We start from the raw sequence: 15,930 nt of genomic DNA, 5'->3' as shown, positions 1-15,930 counted from the left end.
GCAGCGCCGTGTGATCTCTCCCACGCCCCGGCGCGACAGAGCCACCATGCAGCGCCGTGTGATCTCTCCCACGCCCTGGCGCGACAGAGCCACCATGCAGCGCCGTGTGATCTCTCCCACGCCCCGGCGCGACAGAGCCACTGCATTACATTGTATGATCGCCCCCCTAAATTTCCTTCTGGATGAATAAAGTATCTATCTATCTATCTATCTATCTATCTATCTATCTATCTTGCTGCGTGACAGAGCCACCGCATGGCGTAGTGTGATCGCTCCAACGCCCCAGCGGGACGAAGCCACCACATGCCGTATTGTGATTGCCCCCATGCCCCGGCGCAACAGAGCCACCGTACAACATTGTGTGATCTCCCACCCGCCCTGGCAGGACAGAGCCACTGCGAGGCTTTGTGTGATCGCTCCCACGCCTTGGTGTGACACAGCTGTGCAGCATCGTGTGGTTGCCCCCACACCCCAGTGTGACAGAGCTGCCGCAAGGCATTGTGTGATCACCCCCACGCCTCAGTGTGACAGAGCTGCACGGCATAGTGCGATTGCCCCCACGCCTCAGTGTGACAGAGCTGCACGGCATAGCGCGATTGCCCCCACACTCCAGCGTGACAGAGCTGCACAGCATAGTGCGATTGCCCCCAAGCCCCAGCGTGAGAGAGTGGCACGGCATAGTGCGATTGCCCCCACACTCCAGCGTGACAGAGCTGCACAGCATAGTGCGATTGCCCCCAAGCCCCAGCGTGAGAGAGTGGCACGGCATAGTGCGATTGCCCCCACACTCCAGCGTGACAGAGCTGCACAGCATAGTGCGATTGCCCCCAAGCCCCAGCGTGAGAGAGTGGCACGGCATAGTGCGATTGCCCCCAAGCCCCAGCGTGAGAGAGTGGCACGGCATAGTGCGATTGCCCTCACACTCCAGCGTGACAGAGCTGCACAGCATAGTGCGATTGCCCCCAAGCCCCAGCGTGACAGAGCTGCACGGCATAGTGTGATTGCCCCCAAGCCCCAGCGTGACAGAGTATTGTGTGAAGGAGAGATGGAATTACAGCCGTAGAAGTGCCCCCTCACTGGCTCTCTCAGCTCTGTAGCAGTACTCCTCTTTTTTCTCCTTTGACATCTCCCCCACCCCTCCTGGGCAGGGATTGGCGTGCCCCGGCTGCCCTGCTTCACACGCTCAGGCCCCACAGAGACAAACAGCTGTTCAGCTTGGTAATGCTGAAGAGAAAAGCTGTGAAGTCCTGAAAGTAAAGGGGACAATGCTAAGAAGCTGTATATTACTGGGTATGTTGTCAGTTTTCCAGATGTGCAGTTTACGCAGATGGGAATGAGCTTAACATTACAGGAACAGCTCTGAACAGCATGATTCTGCCTGCTTCACTTTTTCTTTTCACCAAATACAACATACTGTCTATGTGAGAGAGCACCAAAGTAGACTGACTTTGGTGAACTGCTGGAATTTATAGGGAGTGACTCAAACTGAAGAGTCAAATGTCATGTTCAGTGTGTAGCAGAATTGAAAAGCTCATTAGGAACAGAAATTGCATTCTGGATGAACATGTAGAGAGCCCTGATCAGCCTTAATATTCTGGTCGGGCACAGAGCTGCGTGCTTTTGCCTACAACATAAAGGAGGTTGTTACTGATGAGAATCATCAGGGTGGGCAGCAGAGCATCACAAAGCCAGTACACACTCTCAGCACACCCCTGTTAAACTGTCACAAAGAGGAGCTATAGATCACCATAGTAACTGACCTTGCCATCGACTGTTAAAGGTCAAGCAGTAACAAGAATGACAGAGGTGTGCAAACGGACAGGGAGATAAGTCAGTGTGCACAAGAGCATTAACCCAAAGAAAGAAATGTTAATGATGAGTGTGAAATGTTAAGGTCTGTCCCCTTTGACAAGACACCTTCACTCATGCACACAGACCTGTGAATTGTCAGGAAATATTAACCTGGCTACACCTTTATAACCTGGCTACACCTTTATACCACAAGACTACACAGAAAAGACAAGGAGAAAAGGGCAATTATTACAAAGAAGCTCTATTACAGTAAACCATAGAGAGTGTATAAGGTAGACAAAGTACCATCGATCACAGATCATCCCAAAGGAGGAGACAGCTCTCAATACAAACACTCGACATCAATGTCACAAGAATAGGGAATAAGCCAATGAACAGATTTCCAAAAAGACGCTTATTTCAAAAGAGTGGCACTTGAGTTAACAGTACAGTAGCTGTCCTTCCAGCTGTATACACATTGATACCATTTCACAATATACAAACCAGGAAATCCCTGGCATTTTCCTCTAATTTCTCTCATAAAAGTACAGCACTTTCAGTTCATTGAAATATTCAAAAAATGATGGTCTCACAGCTACTCTATCAGTAGCTTATACAAACAGTATAAAAAACAAGTGAGAGAATACATACATTTTCACAAATAAAAGTAAAATTCCTCAATACTGTCTGACATGGTATTTACAGAACATCAAAATAATTACAAAACGACCAGTGTACTGCAGGCAAACCTAGTAATATGCTGTTTTTCCAGAGATTCCAGTTTCATAAATACTACAGTCTATACAGATACCAGAAGCACTGTGAGACTTGTGTCAGTACAGTGGACTGGAAATGCATGCATAACAAGAGTCACACAGCTAGCAATACTCAGCAGACAGTACACAGTGACTGCAGACCACACAAAGAGGTTACATTTCAGCCCCTCCCATCCCCATACCCCCTACAATGGTCCCCCAAAAGTTCCAAAAGTCTGGGATGGGGGAGCAGCTCACCCCGAAGCAGCTACTGGCTCGGTGGTGATAGGCAGGCCGCACCATGCCGCACTCAGGCTGAGAGAGGCCCACTCGCGTCGCTCAGGTGCAGATAGGCAGGCCTCACCATGCCGCACTCAGGCTGAGGGGCGCCCCACTCGCGTCGCTCAGGTGCAGATAGGCAGGCCTCACCATGCCGCACTCAGGCTGAGGGGCGCCCCACTCGCGTCGCTCAGGTGCAGATAGGCAGGCCGCACCATGCCGCACTCAGGCTGAGAGAGGCCCACTCGCGTCACTCAGGTGCAGATAGGCAGGCCGCACCATGCCGCACTCAGGCTGAGAGAGGCCCACTTGTGTCTCTCAGGTGCAGCACAGCCTGTCCAGGTTGCCCTGAGAGGAGATCAGAGAGGGGTAGGGTGTGACCTTGTCGATGTTGACATACGTGGTGTTCAGCGTGACGTAGTGCTCGCCACTGAAGCTGGAGAAGATGGTGGCAATGCGGGACGCCAGCTCAGAGAAGGGGGGCCTCCGCTCTGGTTTCGGGTGCCAGCACTCCATCATCAGGTTATAGCTGTGAGGGATTGGATGCCATTTTGAGGGAGGGGCCAAGGTACAGGGGCATATGTCTGCCCGTCACGTTTTTAAAAGCTCACTGTGTTTGCGTGCCTGTGTAAGTGTGTATGTGTGACCGTGCATGTGTGCGGTTCTGTGGTACTCACAATATAGTGATGTACAAGTGTGTGGGTATGCATGCGTATAATTCTGCAGTACTCACAGTGTGACGGTGTGCGTGTGTGTGACCATGCATGTATGTAGTCCTCTGGTACTCACAGTGTGACGGTGTGCATGTGTGTCACCATGCATGTGTGTGCTTCTGCAGTACTCACAGTGTGACGGTGTGCGTGTGTGTGACCATGCATGTATGTAGTCCTCTGGTACTCACAGTGTGACGGTGTGCGTGTGTGTCACCATGCATGTGTGTGCTTCTGCAGTACTCACAGTGTGACGGTGTGCGTGTGTGTGACCATGCATGTATGTAGTCCTCTGGTACTCACAGCATGTCAGGGCAGAACTCAGGCTGCAGCAGCCGCCGCCCCTGTAGCAGGAACACGGTGATGTCGAATGAGCTGATATCAGAGTAGGGTGGAGCTCCTCGAGTCATCAACTCCCATAGCAACACGCCGAACGACCACTGTGTGGAAAAGGGGCTGAAGTCACATGGTCTATCATAGTGCGGAGTGCTGCAGTCCACTAGGTCTAGCCAGAGGGGTCTCACACACAAACACACACACACACTGGCAGGCAGCTAGAGGCTCAGATGGTCTCAGGTGGCCATTTCCTCACCACATCTGACTTGGAGGTGAACTTGTGTGTTTGCAGGCTCTCCAGTGCCATCCATTTGACTGGCAGCTTGACGCCACTTTTGTTGTGCACGCTGTAGTACTCCTTCTCGTAGACATCCCGAGCGAGGCCAAAGTCGGCCACCTTCACTGTGTAGCTCTCATCCAGCCTGCAAGGGGAAGAAGGTCCATGCCACTTGGAGTTGAGCCAAGCCGTCATGAAATGCACTACAGATGCAAATCAATCAATCAATCAAAATATCTATCCATCCATCCATCCATCCATCCATCTAATCTGCCCACAGGCAGGAAGCACACATGATACCCAGTACTGGAAATGCTGGGAGTTCTGCTCACATGCAGTTCCTGGCTGCCAGGTCTCGGTGGACAAACTTCTTGCTGGCGAGGTACTCCATGCCACTGGCAACCTGGAGCCCGAAGCCCATGAGGTCCTTCACTGTGGGGTTCTGTGGAGATGAGTAGAGGTGGAGAATGGTGAGGGGTCTCAAGACAGATGGACATAAAAAGGTACAAGAAAGTATGGGTCTTAGTGAGTAAGTGCAGGTGTGTGTGTGGGGGTGTGTGAGTGTTCAGGTACGTGAGTGTGTAGGTGTGTGAGAGTGCACGTGTGTGGGGGAGTGTGGGTGTGTGAGTGTGTTGGTGTAGGTGCATGAGTGAGTGGCTGGGACTGAGAGTATGGGTGCGTGAATGTGCGAGAATAGGGGTATGTAAGTGTGCGGGTATGCGAGTATGCTGGCATACACCCACACGTTAGAGTGTGGGTGTATAAGAGTGACAATGTGTGGCTGTGTGTGTCTGCCCAGGCTGTGAGAGCATGTCGGTGCCTCAGTGTGTGGCTGTGTGAGCATGTCAGTACCTCAGTGTGTGGCTGTGTGAGCGTGTTGGTGCCTCAGTGTGTGGCTGATAGAGGGTGAGACTATGTGAGAGTGCGGCTGTGTGAGGGTGTGGGTCACGCACATGTTCCTCTTTGCGGATGAAGTTGCGCAGATCGCCATACTTCATGTAGGGCAGAACCACCAGTGGCGAGCCCTGGGGGGGTAGGCAGATGCCCAGCAGCGACAGCACGTTGGGGTGGCTGAAGTCCTTCATGATGATGCCCTCCCTGAGGAACTGGGTCACCTCCTCCAGGTCTGTAATGCCTTCCCAACATCAAGAGGAAGCTCTGATTCAGGCTGGCATCTTAAAGACGGCAGCAAATACCACTTTGGCCCCTATCCCTCAACCTCTGCTCGAAGGAAGCCATAGCTGCTGAATTACCTCCACCTTAATGTCTGAGCTTTAGGTCTGCAAGCACCAGGGCTCCTGTTTAACCTGACAGCACATTTCTATTTTGGCCAACAATTACTGCTCCTCAGTCTCACAGGGCCAAACCCATCTGTAGCTTTCACCTATAAGGCAAATTGTCCCTGATCCTTCCCCTGATGAAAAGGTTCATAGGATCACTTTGGCCTCCTGTGATATCACTGAATCCTCCCACCTGTCAGCAGAGGTGTCGGAGGGGCATGGATACCCTGGCAGATCCATAGGGTCCAGCACTTGACAGGGGCTGGGCTCATGGTTGGGGCTGAGCTCCGGGTTTGGGGCTAGGCTCAGGGTTTGGAGCTGGGCTGAGGGTTCTGGTTTAGGTTCAGGGTTCAGGCTGGGCTCAGGGTTTGGGTCTAGGTTTAGGGTCCGGGGCTGGGCTCAGTGTTCAGATCTGGGCTGGCACTCACGGTTCAGGGACTTGATGGCACAGTGCTGCTTCAGGCCGCCTTTCAGCAGGGTCCCATGGAAAACACAGCCGAAGTGCCCTGAGGGATCCAGGAGAAACATCTCACAAACCCTGCAGGGGCCCAGGCCATCACGTCTTTTCTTACCCCCTTATGAACTACGGTGCAGCAGAGAACTAACAGAGCAGACGACAGTGCTCTAAAACAGGAAGCCACACTCTCATCTCAGCACCACCAGCTACTGTGCTCTGCTCTATGACCCACAGCAACGAAAAGCCGCAACAGCTGTCTGCTATCAGCAGAAGTGATCATGTGACCCATACAACCAATCACTATGTCAGTCGCTTGTCACGTCGCTGTGACGCATTCGGACTTTGAATGCAGCCTTAGAAGGATGCAGCCCTAAATTCAGATGCAGCTAATGTGGAGGCTTTTCACCAAGCGTCTTTACACACACGTGCAGCGCTGCACTAAGGCGGTGTCCAGTGTTGGGCATTTCAGGTCCAGAGGCTACAAATCCAGACCAAGATTTTGTTTCTACCAACCAGCTGAGTACTCTGTGACTGTGCATCTTTATGCTCAACTGCTTGGTAGAAACAAAACCTTGGTCTGGATTTGTAGCCTCTGGACCTGAAATGCCCAACACTGGCGGTGTCCGCATTCGAGGGAAGCATCTTTTGAAGGAAGCGGTCTATGAAAGTGTAACCTTTGTAGGCTGCATTCTTCGAAGGTTGAACAGAAAGCGCTGTCAAATGGGGGGGGTGATGGATAGTTTCCTGTTTGCATCACCAGCTGTTGCCACCCTTCCACCCTAACCCTTAAATCACGATGTGCCACTTCTATCAAATAGCCAGGACACACCCAATTTACCTCTGCGCAATAGATCTTGGGATACAATATGTTGGGCTGCAAAGGAGCCATCAGGTACATCCTTAGTGGAGTGGGAAAAGGAGGACGCATTTCTAGACTGCATCTGAAGGAGCCTGCAAAATGGGACAGCCTTGTCGTGCTGCTGTGACGCATTTTGTCTGAATTCAGACACAGCCGTGGTCTTGCCTGGCCATGTTTATAGCCCTTGACTCACAGTGTGAGGGAATATGAGGGTGACTATTGCAGTGTGAGGGAATATTAGGGTGACTCACAGTGTGAGGGAACATGAGGGTAACTATCGCAGCGTGAGGGAATTTGAGGGTGACTATTGCAGTGTGAGGGAATATGACGGTGACTCGCAGTGTGAGGGAATATGAGGGCGACTATCGCAGTGTGAGGGAATATGACGGTGACTATCGCAGTGTGAGGGAATATGAATAATATCCAAATTAATTATATCGTGCACACCATATAAAAAAAAATGGGACTTGGATTTTTATTTTTTGGAACACAATGGATCAACACTACTTCTTGTCGCAGAGTAGTTACGTCATCTAACATGGTGGCACCAGCAAAAGTGAACGTACAAAGGTCTACATGACAGGCGGCTAGAGTTTATTACAGATATCCAACAAAATGCTTTTTGTAGTTATCAGCTAAGCCGAAAAACACACTATCTGCACTGTCCTCCGGCCTTGTGCTGCCATGGGACAGACTGTAAGCTCACCCCCACGATCCTGACCAGCATATGATGGATGGATGGATGGATGGATGGATGGATAAAAATACAATGTTGGTGGTTAGCAGAAATGTCTTAGGTCGAGGACGACGAGCTAATCTGAGCCTTGGCTGGGAACTCAGGGCTGATGCAGGCTCTGAGAGAGAAAGCCTGCAGTGATCACAGGCTGTCTGCGGGCTTGGGTTACCCTGACTGGCGCAACAAAAGGCTCATTGGGGCGTCTCACCCCCAGCCCTGGAAAGCGCTTTGACATGGATCCGTGAGGTGGGAAGGGTGGGGGGGCAGCTTTGTGGCTCAGAAATGCTGCAGGGAGCGGTAATTCCTGCCAGGTTTTCACCATAAAAGACGGATTCGTATGAAAGCAGGAGATTAAGTAAACATCTTTGTTCACAAGTACAATAAGACAAGGGGTAACATGATCTGGCTTTATGCAAGCCTGCAGTTAAAGTTAATTAGGTCAGCATATTGTGGCCTCTTTGCTTCAGGCTTATGTCTGGTGATTTCTCCTCTCATTAGCTGAAGCTAACACCTCTAAGCTAGACGCCAAGTTCATTACCGGTACTGTATGCATGCCTTCGTTTACCTCGCCCAATGATCTCATGCAGGTGCACCAGCAGGTCCTGGTGAGGGATCACCACGTGCTGCAGCGCCCCCAGCAGCTCAGGGTGAAGGCTGCCTGTGTCGATGTTCATACCGGCGTGCAGCAGGGTGGTGCTGTCGTCTGCCTCTCCGGCAGCCGGTGCATGTGCCGTGTCCGAGTGGGTGTAGGGGGGCGGTCGGCAGGACTCAGCCTGGGACGCAGGTGTGCTGGGGTCTGGAAGGTGGGGGTGACAGGTCAGGCACAGTCAGACCCATGCCCCTCGTCATGAAGAAAGCAACTCAGACCTGCACACACTCCTCTAAGTGCCTGTCACACTATGACCCCGCACACACTCCTCTAAGTGCCTGTCACACTATGACCCCGCACACACTCCTCTAAGTGCCTGTCACACTATGACCCCGCACACACTCCTGTCAGTGCCTGTCACACTATGACCCCGCACACACTCCTGTCAGTGCCTGTCACACTATGACCCCGCACACACTCCTCTAAGTGCCTGTCACACTATGACCCCGCACACACTCCCGTCAGTGCCTGTCACACTATGACCCCGCACACACTCCCGTCAGTGCCTGTCACACTATGACCCCGCACACACTCCCGTCAGTGTCTGTCACACTATGACCCCGCACACACTCCCGTAAGTGCCTGTCACACTATGACCCCGCACACACTCCTGTCAGTGCCTGTCACACTATGACCCCGCACACACTCCTGTAAGTGTCTGTCACACTATGACCCCGCACACACTCCTGTAAGTGTCTGTCACACTATGACCCCGCACACACTCCTGTCAGTGCCTGTCACACTATGACCCCGCACACACTCCTGTAAGTGTCTGTCACACTATGACCCCGCACACACTCCTGTCAGTGTCTGTCACACTATGACCCCGCACACACTCCTGTGTCTGTCACACTATGACCCCGCACACACTCCTGTAAGTGTCTGTCACACTATGACCCCGCACACACTCCTGTAAGTGTCTGTCACACCATGACCCCGCACACACTCCTGTAAGTGTCTGTCACACCATGACCCCGCACACACTCCTGTCAGTGCCTGTCACACCATGACCCCGCACACACTCCTGTCAGTGCCTGTCACACCATGACCCCGCACACACTCCTGTCAGTGTCTGTCACACCATGACCCCGCACACACTCCTGTCAGTGCCTGTCACACCATGACCCCGCACACACTCCTGTCAGTGCCTGTCACACCATGACCCCGCACACACTCCTGTAAGTGTCTGTCACACTATGACCCCGCACACACTCCTGTCAGTGTCTGTCACACTATGACCCCGCACACACTCCTCTAAGTGTCTGTCACACTATGACCCCGCACACACTCCTCTAAGTGTCTGTCACACTATGACCCCGCACACACTCCTGTCAGTGCCTGTCACACTATGACCCCGCACACACTCCTCTAAGTGCCTGTCACACTATGACCCCGCACACACTCCTCTAAGTGCCTGTCACACTATGACCCCGCACACACTCCTGTCAGTGCCTGTCACACTATGACCCCGCACACACTCCTGTCAGTGCCTGTCACACTATGACCCCGCACACACTCCTGTCAGTGCCTGTCACACTATGACCCCGCACACACTCCTGTAAGTGTCTGTCACACTATGACCCCGCACACACTCCTGTAAGTGTCTGTCACACTATGACCCCGCACACACTCCTCTAAGTGTCTGTCACACTATGACCCCGCACACACTCCTCTAAGTGTCTGTCACACTATGACCCCGCACACACTCCTGTAAGTGCCTGTCACACTATGACCCCGCACACACTCCTCTAAGTGTCTGTCACACTATGACCCCGCACACACTCCTGTAAGTGTCTGTCACACTATGACCCCGCACACACTCCTCTAAGTGTCTGTCACACTATGACCCCGCACACACTCCTCTAAGTGTCTGTCACACTATGACCCCGCACACACTCCTGTAAGTGTCTGTCACACTATGACCCCGCACACACTCCTCTAAGTGTCTGTCACACTATGACCCCGCACACACTCCTCTAAGTGTCTGTCACACTATGACCCCGCACACACTCCTGTAAGTGCCTGTCACACTATGACCCCGCACACACTCCTGTCAGTGTCTGTCACACTATGACCCCGCACACACTCCTCTAAGTGTCTGTCACACTATGACCCCGCACACACTCCTCTAAGTGTCTGTCACACTATGACCCCGCACACACTCCTGCAAGTGCCTGTCACACTATGACCCCGCACACACTCCTGTAAGTGTCTGTCACACTATGACCCCGCACACACTCCTGTCAGTGTCTGTCACACTATGACCCCGCACACACTCCTGTTCCTGTCACACTATGACTCTGCACACAGCACTGGCCAGTTAGCCAGTTCCTATTCTTGCCTATCTACTCCTTTGCTACATTTGCATTATCTTTACGTTGCACTCTGTTTACGTATTTATCAACTGTATGCAAATTCATTATCTTTGTGTATTATTTGTGTTTACCAGTGGCTAAAAAGAACATGAGGCTTGCATCGCATAGTGTAACAATAAACTTTCATGTCTTGAAACAAAATGTCAGTGGATTTAACATGGCAACGCAAGTTTCTCATGCTGGCTTCAAAAGAAGGCAGTGGGGGTGGATTATTAAGATGATTGGTGACAGAGCACAGAATGGATAAAAAATGGGGCAAATGAGAGCATGGGCCCTAACAAAGTGACACAAAGACATACCCTCAAGCAAGGTAGTCCTATAGTCCAAAGATTCATGGGAAAGCATCTCGTTGGTGGGGCTGATGCTCCTGGCATTTGCCAGCATGTCCAGGTGTGGGATGTGAGCACGCCCGTCATACCAAACCATGCCCTCAGACACATCTACAGATGGAGGAGAAACAGAGGAACCTTCTCTGTAGGTGGACCTTCTCTGTACCACACAGAAAAGGCCTCTTCCAAGTGGACGTTCTTCATAAACTCCACTAAAGCAAGCTATGAATCTCAGATGTCATTTATACCTTTAGAGAGTAAAACATTACGGCTATGAATAATGAAGAGGTTCAGCCATGAATGTGGTGGCTTTCTTCATGATGCCAGTATGGTAATGATGGCCATATTTACAGGCTATGGCTGTGGACAGTCACATCTGATGGAGGGGTTCTGACTGGGTCTGGTAGAGTAAAAGACGCCAAGAGTAAGAGACCCTAACCCTAATCCTTCAGCAATACAGACCTTCAACGGTCTTCTTCTTCCGCACGCAGGCGTAGAGGGTGAAGAGCAGCAGCAGCAGCAGGCTGACGGAGGCCGCAGCCCCGAGCAGCAGTAGGTAGCCCTGCTCCTCAGCCAGCCGCACCTTGCCCAGCATCACTGAGGAGGCTGCCTGCTTCCACTGCGTGCAGACATGCGTCAGTCAGACCCATTCCCATCAAAGACACTCCCAACAAATGAAAAGAGCGGATAAACCATAATATCAGCCATCTGTCCCACACACAGACAAAAACACACACAAATGCAGCCCACGATTTTATCGCTCTGTTGTCGCCAGCCTGACCTTGACCCTAAAACTAGGCAGTCAGAAGGAGATGAAACATGAAAAATGAGATTTCCAGCCTCAAAGTGACATGACCACTGTCTGCACAGGGGCAGCATTGCCCGCCACTGCCCCCCAGGCATCACGCCCACGGCTGGGGGAAATTTGATCATAGATATTGCTGTACTTTATCTCAGGGGACAGAGAAGCTTATTAGGTTTGCTTAGGGGAAATTAGGTTTACGGTTTTCTTGTATTGGCATGATGTGGGGGGAGATGGGGGCAGATGTCAGGGGGGTCACAGGCTTGACACTGGGGTGGGCATTTTACCTGCATGGAGGGTGACCTCAGGAGCAGGGAAGCATTTTAATGTTAAGGGCATTTCAATAACAGCAGACACTGAATCGGGATAATGTGTCAGTTAACATTTCAGTGTGGCTTTCAGCCTGAGGAACGTCAGACATGAAGGCATTTACAGCAGGACCTAAGGGGTGTGTGAAGAGCAGCAGCAAGAGTGGAGGCGGGGAGTCAAGACAAGAGCCCATCGATTATCATGAAGGCTCACCTCCACCTGCAGCTCCCTGGACACATGGCGGAGCGCTATGGGGACGGTGCACTCCAGAGTGTTCCCCAGCAGCAGCACGCTCTCACAGCTCTGGTTGGCCACCCAGAGGACCTCCCCCTGTAAGGCCTCCAGGTCCACACGTGGCACCTGCGGAAGGTGGAAGCATGAGCTTTACCTGGAGAGAAGGGCTCTGAGCCTCGCCTAACCCAAAGAGAGGAGCTCTGAGCCTCGCCTAACCCAAAGAGAGGAGCTCTGAGCCTCGCCTAACCCAAAGAGAGGAGCTCTGAGCTTCACTCCAACTCCATACAAACACTTTTATGGAGGAGAATCTGAAACGCTGGCAGGCTGCAGAACAAAGCGAATGAAACTCTGCTCACTCATTTGAAAGAGGATAAAGAGAAGCTTCTTGCTGTGGGGCCATTTGGTCCCCGCCTCTCACGCTCTCCCACATTCCGCTACTCCAGGCCTGTCTTAGACACACAGAGCCGCACCTGCTCCCGCACCGTGAGCGGGCCTTGGAGCCCCACAGAGTGGCAGCCACACGCCAGCCCCCGCCGAGGCACATTTGTGGATTTCACAGACCCCACCCCCACCCTCTCCCCCGGCCGTGTGTGTAGAGTGATGTGTTTGCCAGGAATCGCTGTGCTCAGCTTGAGAGACAGATAAAAGCATGCAGACTAATTTTAAGCCTGGAGGCTCCATATCATCTATACTGTACAGCTTTACTTCAATTCTATTGATTTCTAATTAGCGTCTTTCACAACTCAGTCACCCCAAGGCACATGACAAGTGTGTGTGGCGATCCATTATTACATTATTTATACAGAGACAGGGAAGGGGGGGGGGTTTGAATAGCCAGGTGGAAAGTGGCCTGGAGGGAACAGCTAAGGGAGAATAGCCAGGGTGAAATGGCTAGTTTAATGTAAAAATGTCATGGATCCGGGGCGGCCCTGACATAAAAAAATGTAAAATAAACGATGGTAATTAAATTAAATTAAAATGTGCTATTTTATATTGGCTTTGGGTCGGCTGCTTTACCTTAATCTCTAAGACGTTCCTGTTGCCTTTGGAGGTTAGAGTCGGCTTCTCAAACTCCTCAAATTTGGGGTCCTCCACATACATCAAGGACACCTGCCCAGTGGAGTAGCCGTCCAGGATGAAAGAGACCTTGGTGATGACCGGCGGTTCAACTTTGAGGTCCTTCAGGGATGGCGTGATGCAGAGGATTCCCCTGTGATCCATGGCCAGCGTGCAGCTCTGCACACATGAGATCATCAGCATTAATCCATATCTCCAGCTTGACATGCATGCAGCATCAGACATCTTCAGGGAATAAGTGTCCTTTATTATTATAGCAGATGTCTGTGAGACTGACCAGACCAGAGTCCATTGGAATCGGGCTGGGACACGGCCAGAGTCCACTGGAACTGTGGACCAGTCAAAGTTTACTGGAACCATGATGGACCAAATTAAAGTCCACTGGAAGCATGCTAGACCAGATCAGAGTTCACTGGAACTGTGCTGGACCAGTCCAGAGTCCACTGGAATGTTCAGGAAGCTGGAAGCAGTTTGTTTTCCTCTCCTCAACGGTCTCCTGATTCTTTTGTTCTTCACACAGACATTTAATATTAACATGTATTGTCTATTTGTACTGCTGGATGTCACTAGCTGTTACTAACATGGTATAAAATGTGTAACTGGAAGGGAATCAATGATTCAGACTCGGCGCCTGTTCTGCTCCTGCCACAGCCTGCTCAGCCAGCTCATCCTCAAGCTGGACCATCTGTGGACCACAGTACCCGCCAAAGTAAATATACACCATATTTGCATTTCTACCAACCCTTTGTCGGTAGAAATGCAAATCAGGAGAATCAAGAGAAGAACCAGCTATGGTCAGCAAACTCAAGGCGACTTGCATAAACAGGGTCATAGTGCTAAGATGGCTTCCCAAGTCTGCCTCTAACATAGGTAATCGAATGAGCGACAAGGAGAAGGGCCAATCTGGCTGAATCTCCAAAGCTCTGTAAGCCCGGAAAACATAAGGATGAAGTGGAAAGCTTGTGAATCTCCTCTGGCACTCTGTCTGCCGCATGGCAGAACATTGTAGAACTTGTCACCCCCCCCCATGGAAGATACAAGGGGCTGGATTGTCTTCCTTTCTGTAAAGCACCATTGCTGTAGGCAGCAAAGAAGACTACTGTGCCAATGAAGACTATGGTAATGATGAAGATTATGGTGCCATGTGGCATGACATCACCACAGAGAACACCACAGCCAATTTACCACATATCAATGACAGTTTTTCAAGCTCAGTGCCTATATTTTTTAACAAAATGTAATATCGCCAGCCTCGTATATAGTTGCCGTGATGTGACTTTAAAAAAAAAAATACAGTATGTGTACATTTATATATACACATACACACACACACACACACACACACACACACAATATATATATATATATATAAATAATAATAATAATATTATAATAATAATAAAGCTAAGCGGTACATGTGTATATGCATGCACACAGAAATACCTTTAAATATCTGTACAGAACAGATCACGCGCCATTTGACAACCGCTGGCAGGCCCCCCTGCCCTGATTGGTCAGGCTGAACATGGGCAACACACACATCACTCAGTATGGGTCAGAGACACCGAGTGGCATGGCAGAAAACTGACCATTCATCTGTCTCGGCACCTTCCAATGAGCCGTGGAATAATGCTTAGCAAGAATGAAACCCAATCCCCGATTCTGCAGAACCCTCCCAGCCAGTGGACAGATCTTGGCATCAACACAGGAAGATGGGAAAAAGGTAAACGGGGAAACCAAGAAAGGAAAACAGGAAGACAGGTAGTCAGAAAATCATGGAAGTAGCGAGATAGGGAAAGAAGGGGAGAGGGAGAAAGGAAAAGAGGGAAAGAAGGGGAGAGGGAGAAAGGAAAACAGGGAAAGAAGGAGAGAGGGAGAAAGAAAAACATGGAAAGAAGGAGAGAGGGAGAAAGGAAAACATGGAAAGAAGGAGAGAGGGAGAAAGGAAAACAGGGAGAGAGGGAGAAAGGAAAACAGGGAAAGAAGGAGAGAGGGAGAAAGAAAAACATGGAAAGAAGGAGAGAGGGAGAAAGGAAAACATGGAAAGAAGGAGAGAGGGAGAAAGGAAAACAGGGAGAGAGGGAGAAAGGAAAACAGGGAAAGAAGGAGAGAGGGAGAAAGAAAAACATGGAAAGAAGGAGAGAGGGAGAAAGGAAAACATGGAAAGAAGGAGAGAGGGAGAAAGGAAAACAGGGAGAGAGGGAGAAAGGAAAACAGGGAAAGAAGGAGACAGTCAAGCAGAAAACAGGGAGAATATTCTGCCCCCGGAACCTGGGGGGGGGAGGGGCATTACCATGGGCCCCTTTTGACGTGACGGCAGCTGAGCCTCGGGCAGCAGCCTGAGCATCATGTTTCAAAGCAGCAGCAGGGAAACCCGACCCACGCATGGACCCTGTAACAGCACCTCAGTGTGGGGGGGAGGAGGGCGGGGGTCAAAGGAAGCCTACGTGTCTCCAGCAGGGGGGGGTGTGAATATCTCCCCTGAAGGCAGCTGCGACGAATCCACTGCACTCACCGCCCGGAGGACAGCCCTGTCGGGCCCCAGGGTCACGAGCATCTGTGGGTGGCGGGCGGACTGCAGATAGGCCCCGCGTGCCATCACTGTGCTGCCTCCACTGGGGGGGGGACAGAGACACTGTTAGAGTGACTGTCAAGATGAAGTGGACAAATACCCC

The 15,930-nt window shown here is 51.2% G+C and overlaps 1 protein-coding gene across 4 annotated transcripts in view; it reads right to left on the bottom strand.

The window, feature by feature from the left end:
* Positions 1–218: 218 nt before the first annotated feature.
* Positions 219–15,930, bottom strand: part of LOC111836018 (hepatocyte growth factor receptor-like) — a 29,252-nt gene continuing 13,540 nt past the window's right edge. For 2 of the 4 annotated variants that reach the window (XM_023796907.2, XM_072709876.1), the window contains exons 10-21: positions 15,771–15,870; positions 13,196–13,414; positions 12,158–12,304; positions 11,296–11,452; positions 10,804–10,944; positions 8,046–8,276; positions 5,857–5,934; positions 5,102–5,283; positions 4,481–4,590; positions 4,128–4,293; positions 3,839–3,975; positions 219–3,354 (exon numbers count right to left, since the gene is read on the bottom strand). In XM_023796907.2, coding sequence (XP_023652675.2) covers positions 3,144–3,354; positions 3,839–3,975; positions 4,128–4,293; positions 4,481–4,590; positions 5,102–5,283; positions 5,857–5,934; positions 8,046–8,276; positions 10,804–10,944; positions 11,296–11,452; positions 12,158–12,304; positions 13,196–13,414; positions 15,771–15,870 — 1,879 coding nt within the window. In that variant the 3' untranslated portion in view covers positions 219–3,143. The remainder of the gene's footprint in view (positions 3,355–3,838; positions 3,976–4,127; positions 4,294–4,480; positions 4,591–5,101; positions 5,284–5,856; positions 5,935–8,045; positions 8,277–10,803; positions 10,945–11,295; positions 11,453–12,157; positions 12,305–13,195; positions 13,415–15,770; positions 15,871–15,930) is intronic. The other 2 variants (XM_072709877.1, XM_072709878.1) reach the window with 2 other exon arrangements.

Source organism: Paramormyrops kingsleyae, chromosome 3, assembly GCF_048594095.1.
Source record: "Paramormyrops kingsleyae isolate MSU_618 chromosome 3, PKINGS_0.4, whole genome shotgun sequence".
NCBI lineage: Eukaryota > Metazoa > Chordata > Actinopteri > Osteoglossiformes > Mormyridae > Paramormyrops > Paramormyrops kingsleyae.
This window is presented reverse-complemented; position numbering and strand designations above follow the sequence as displayed.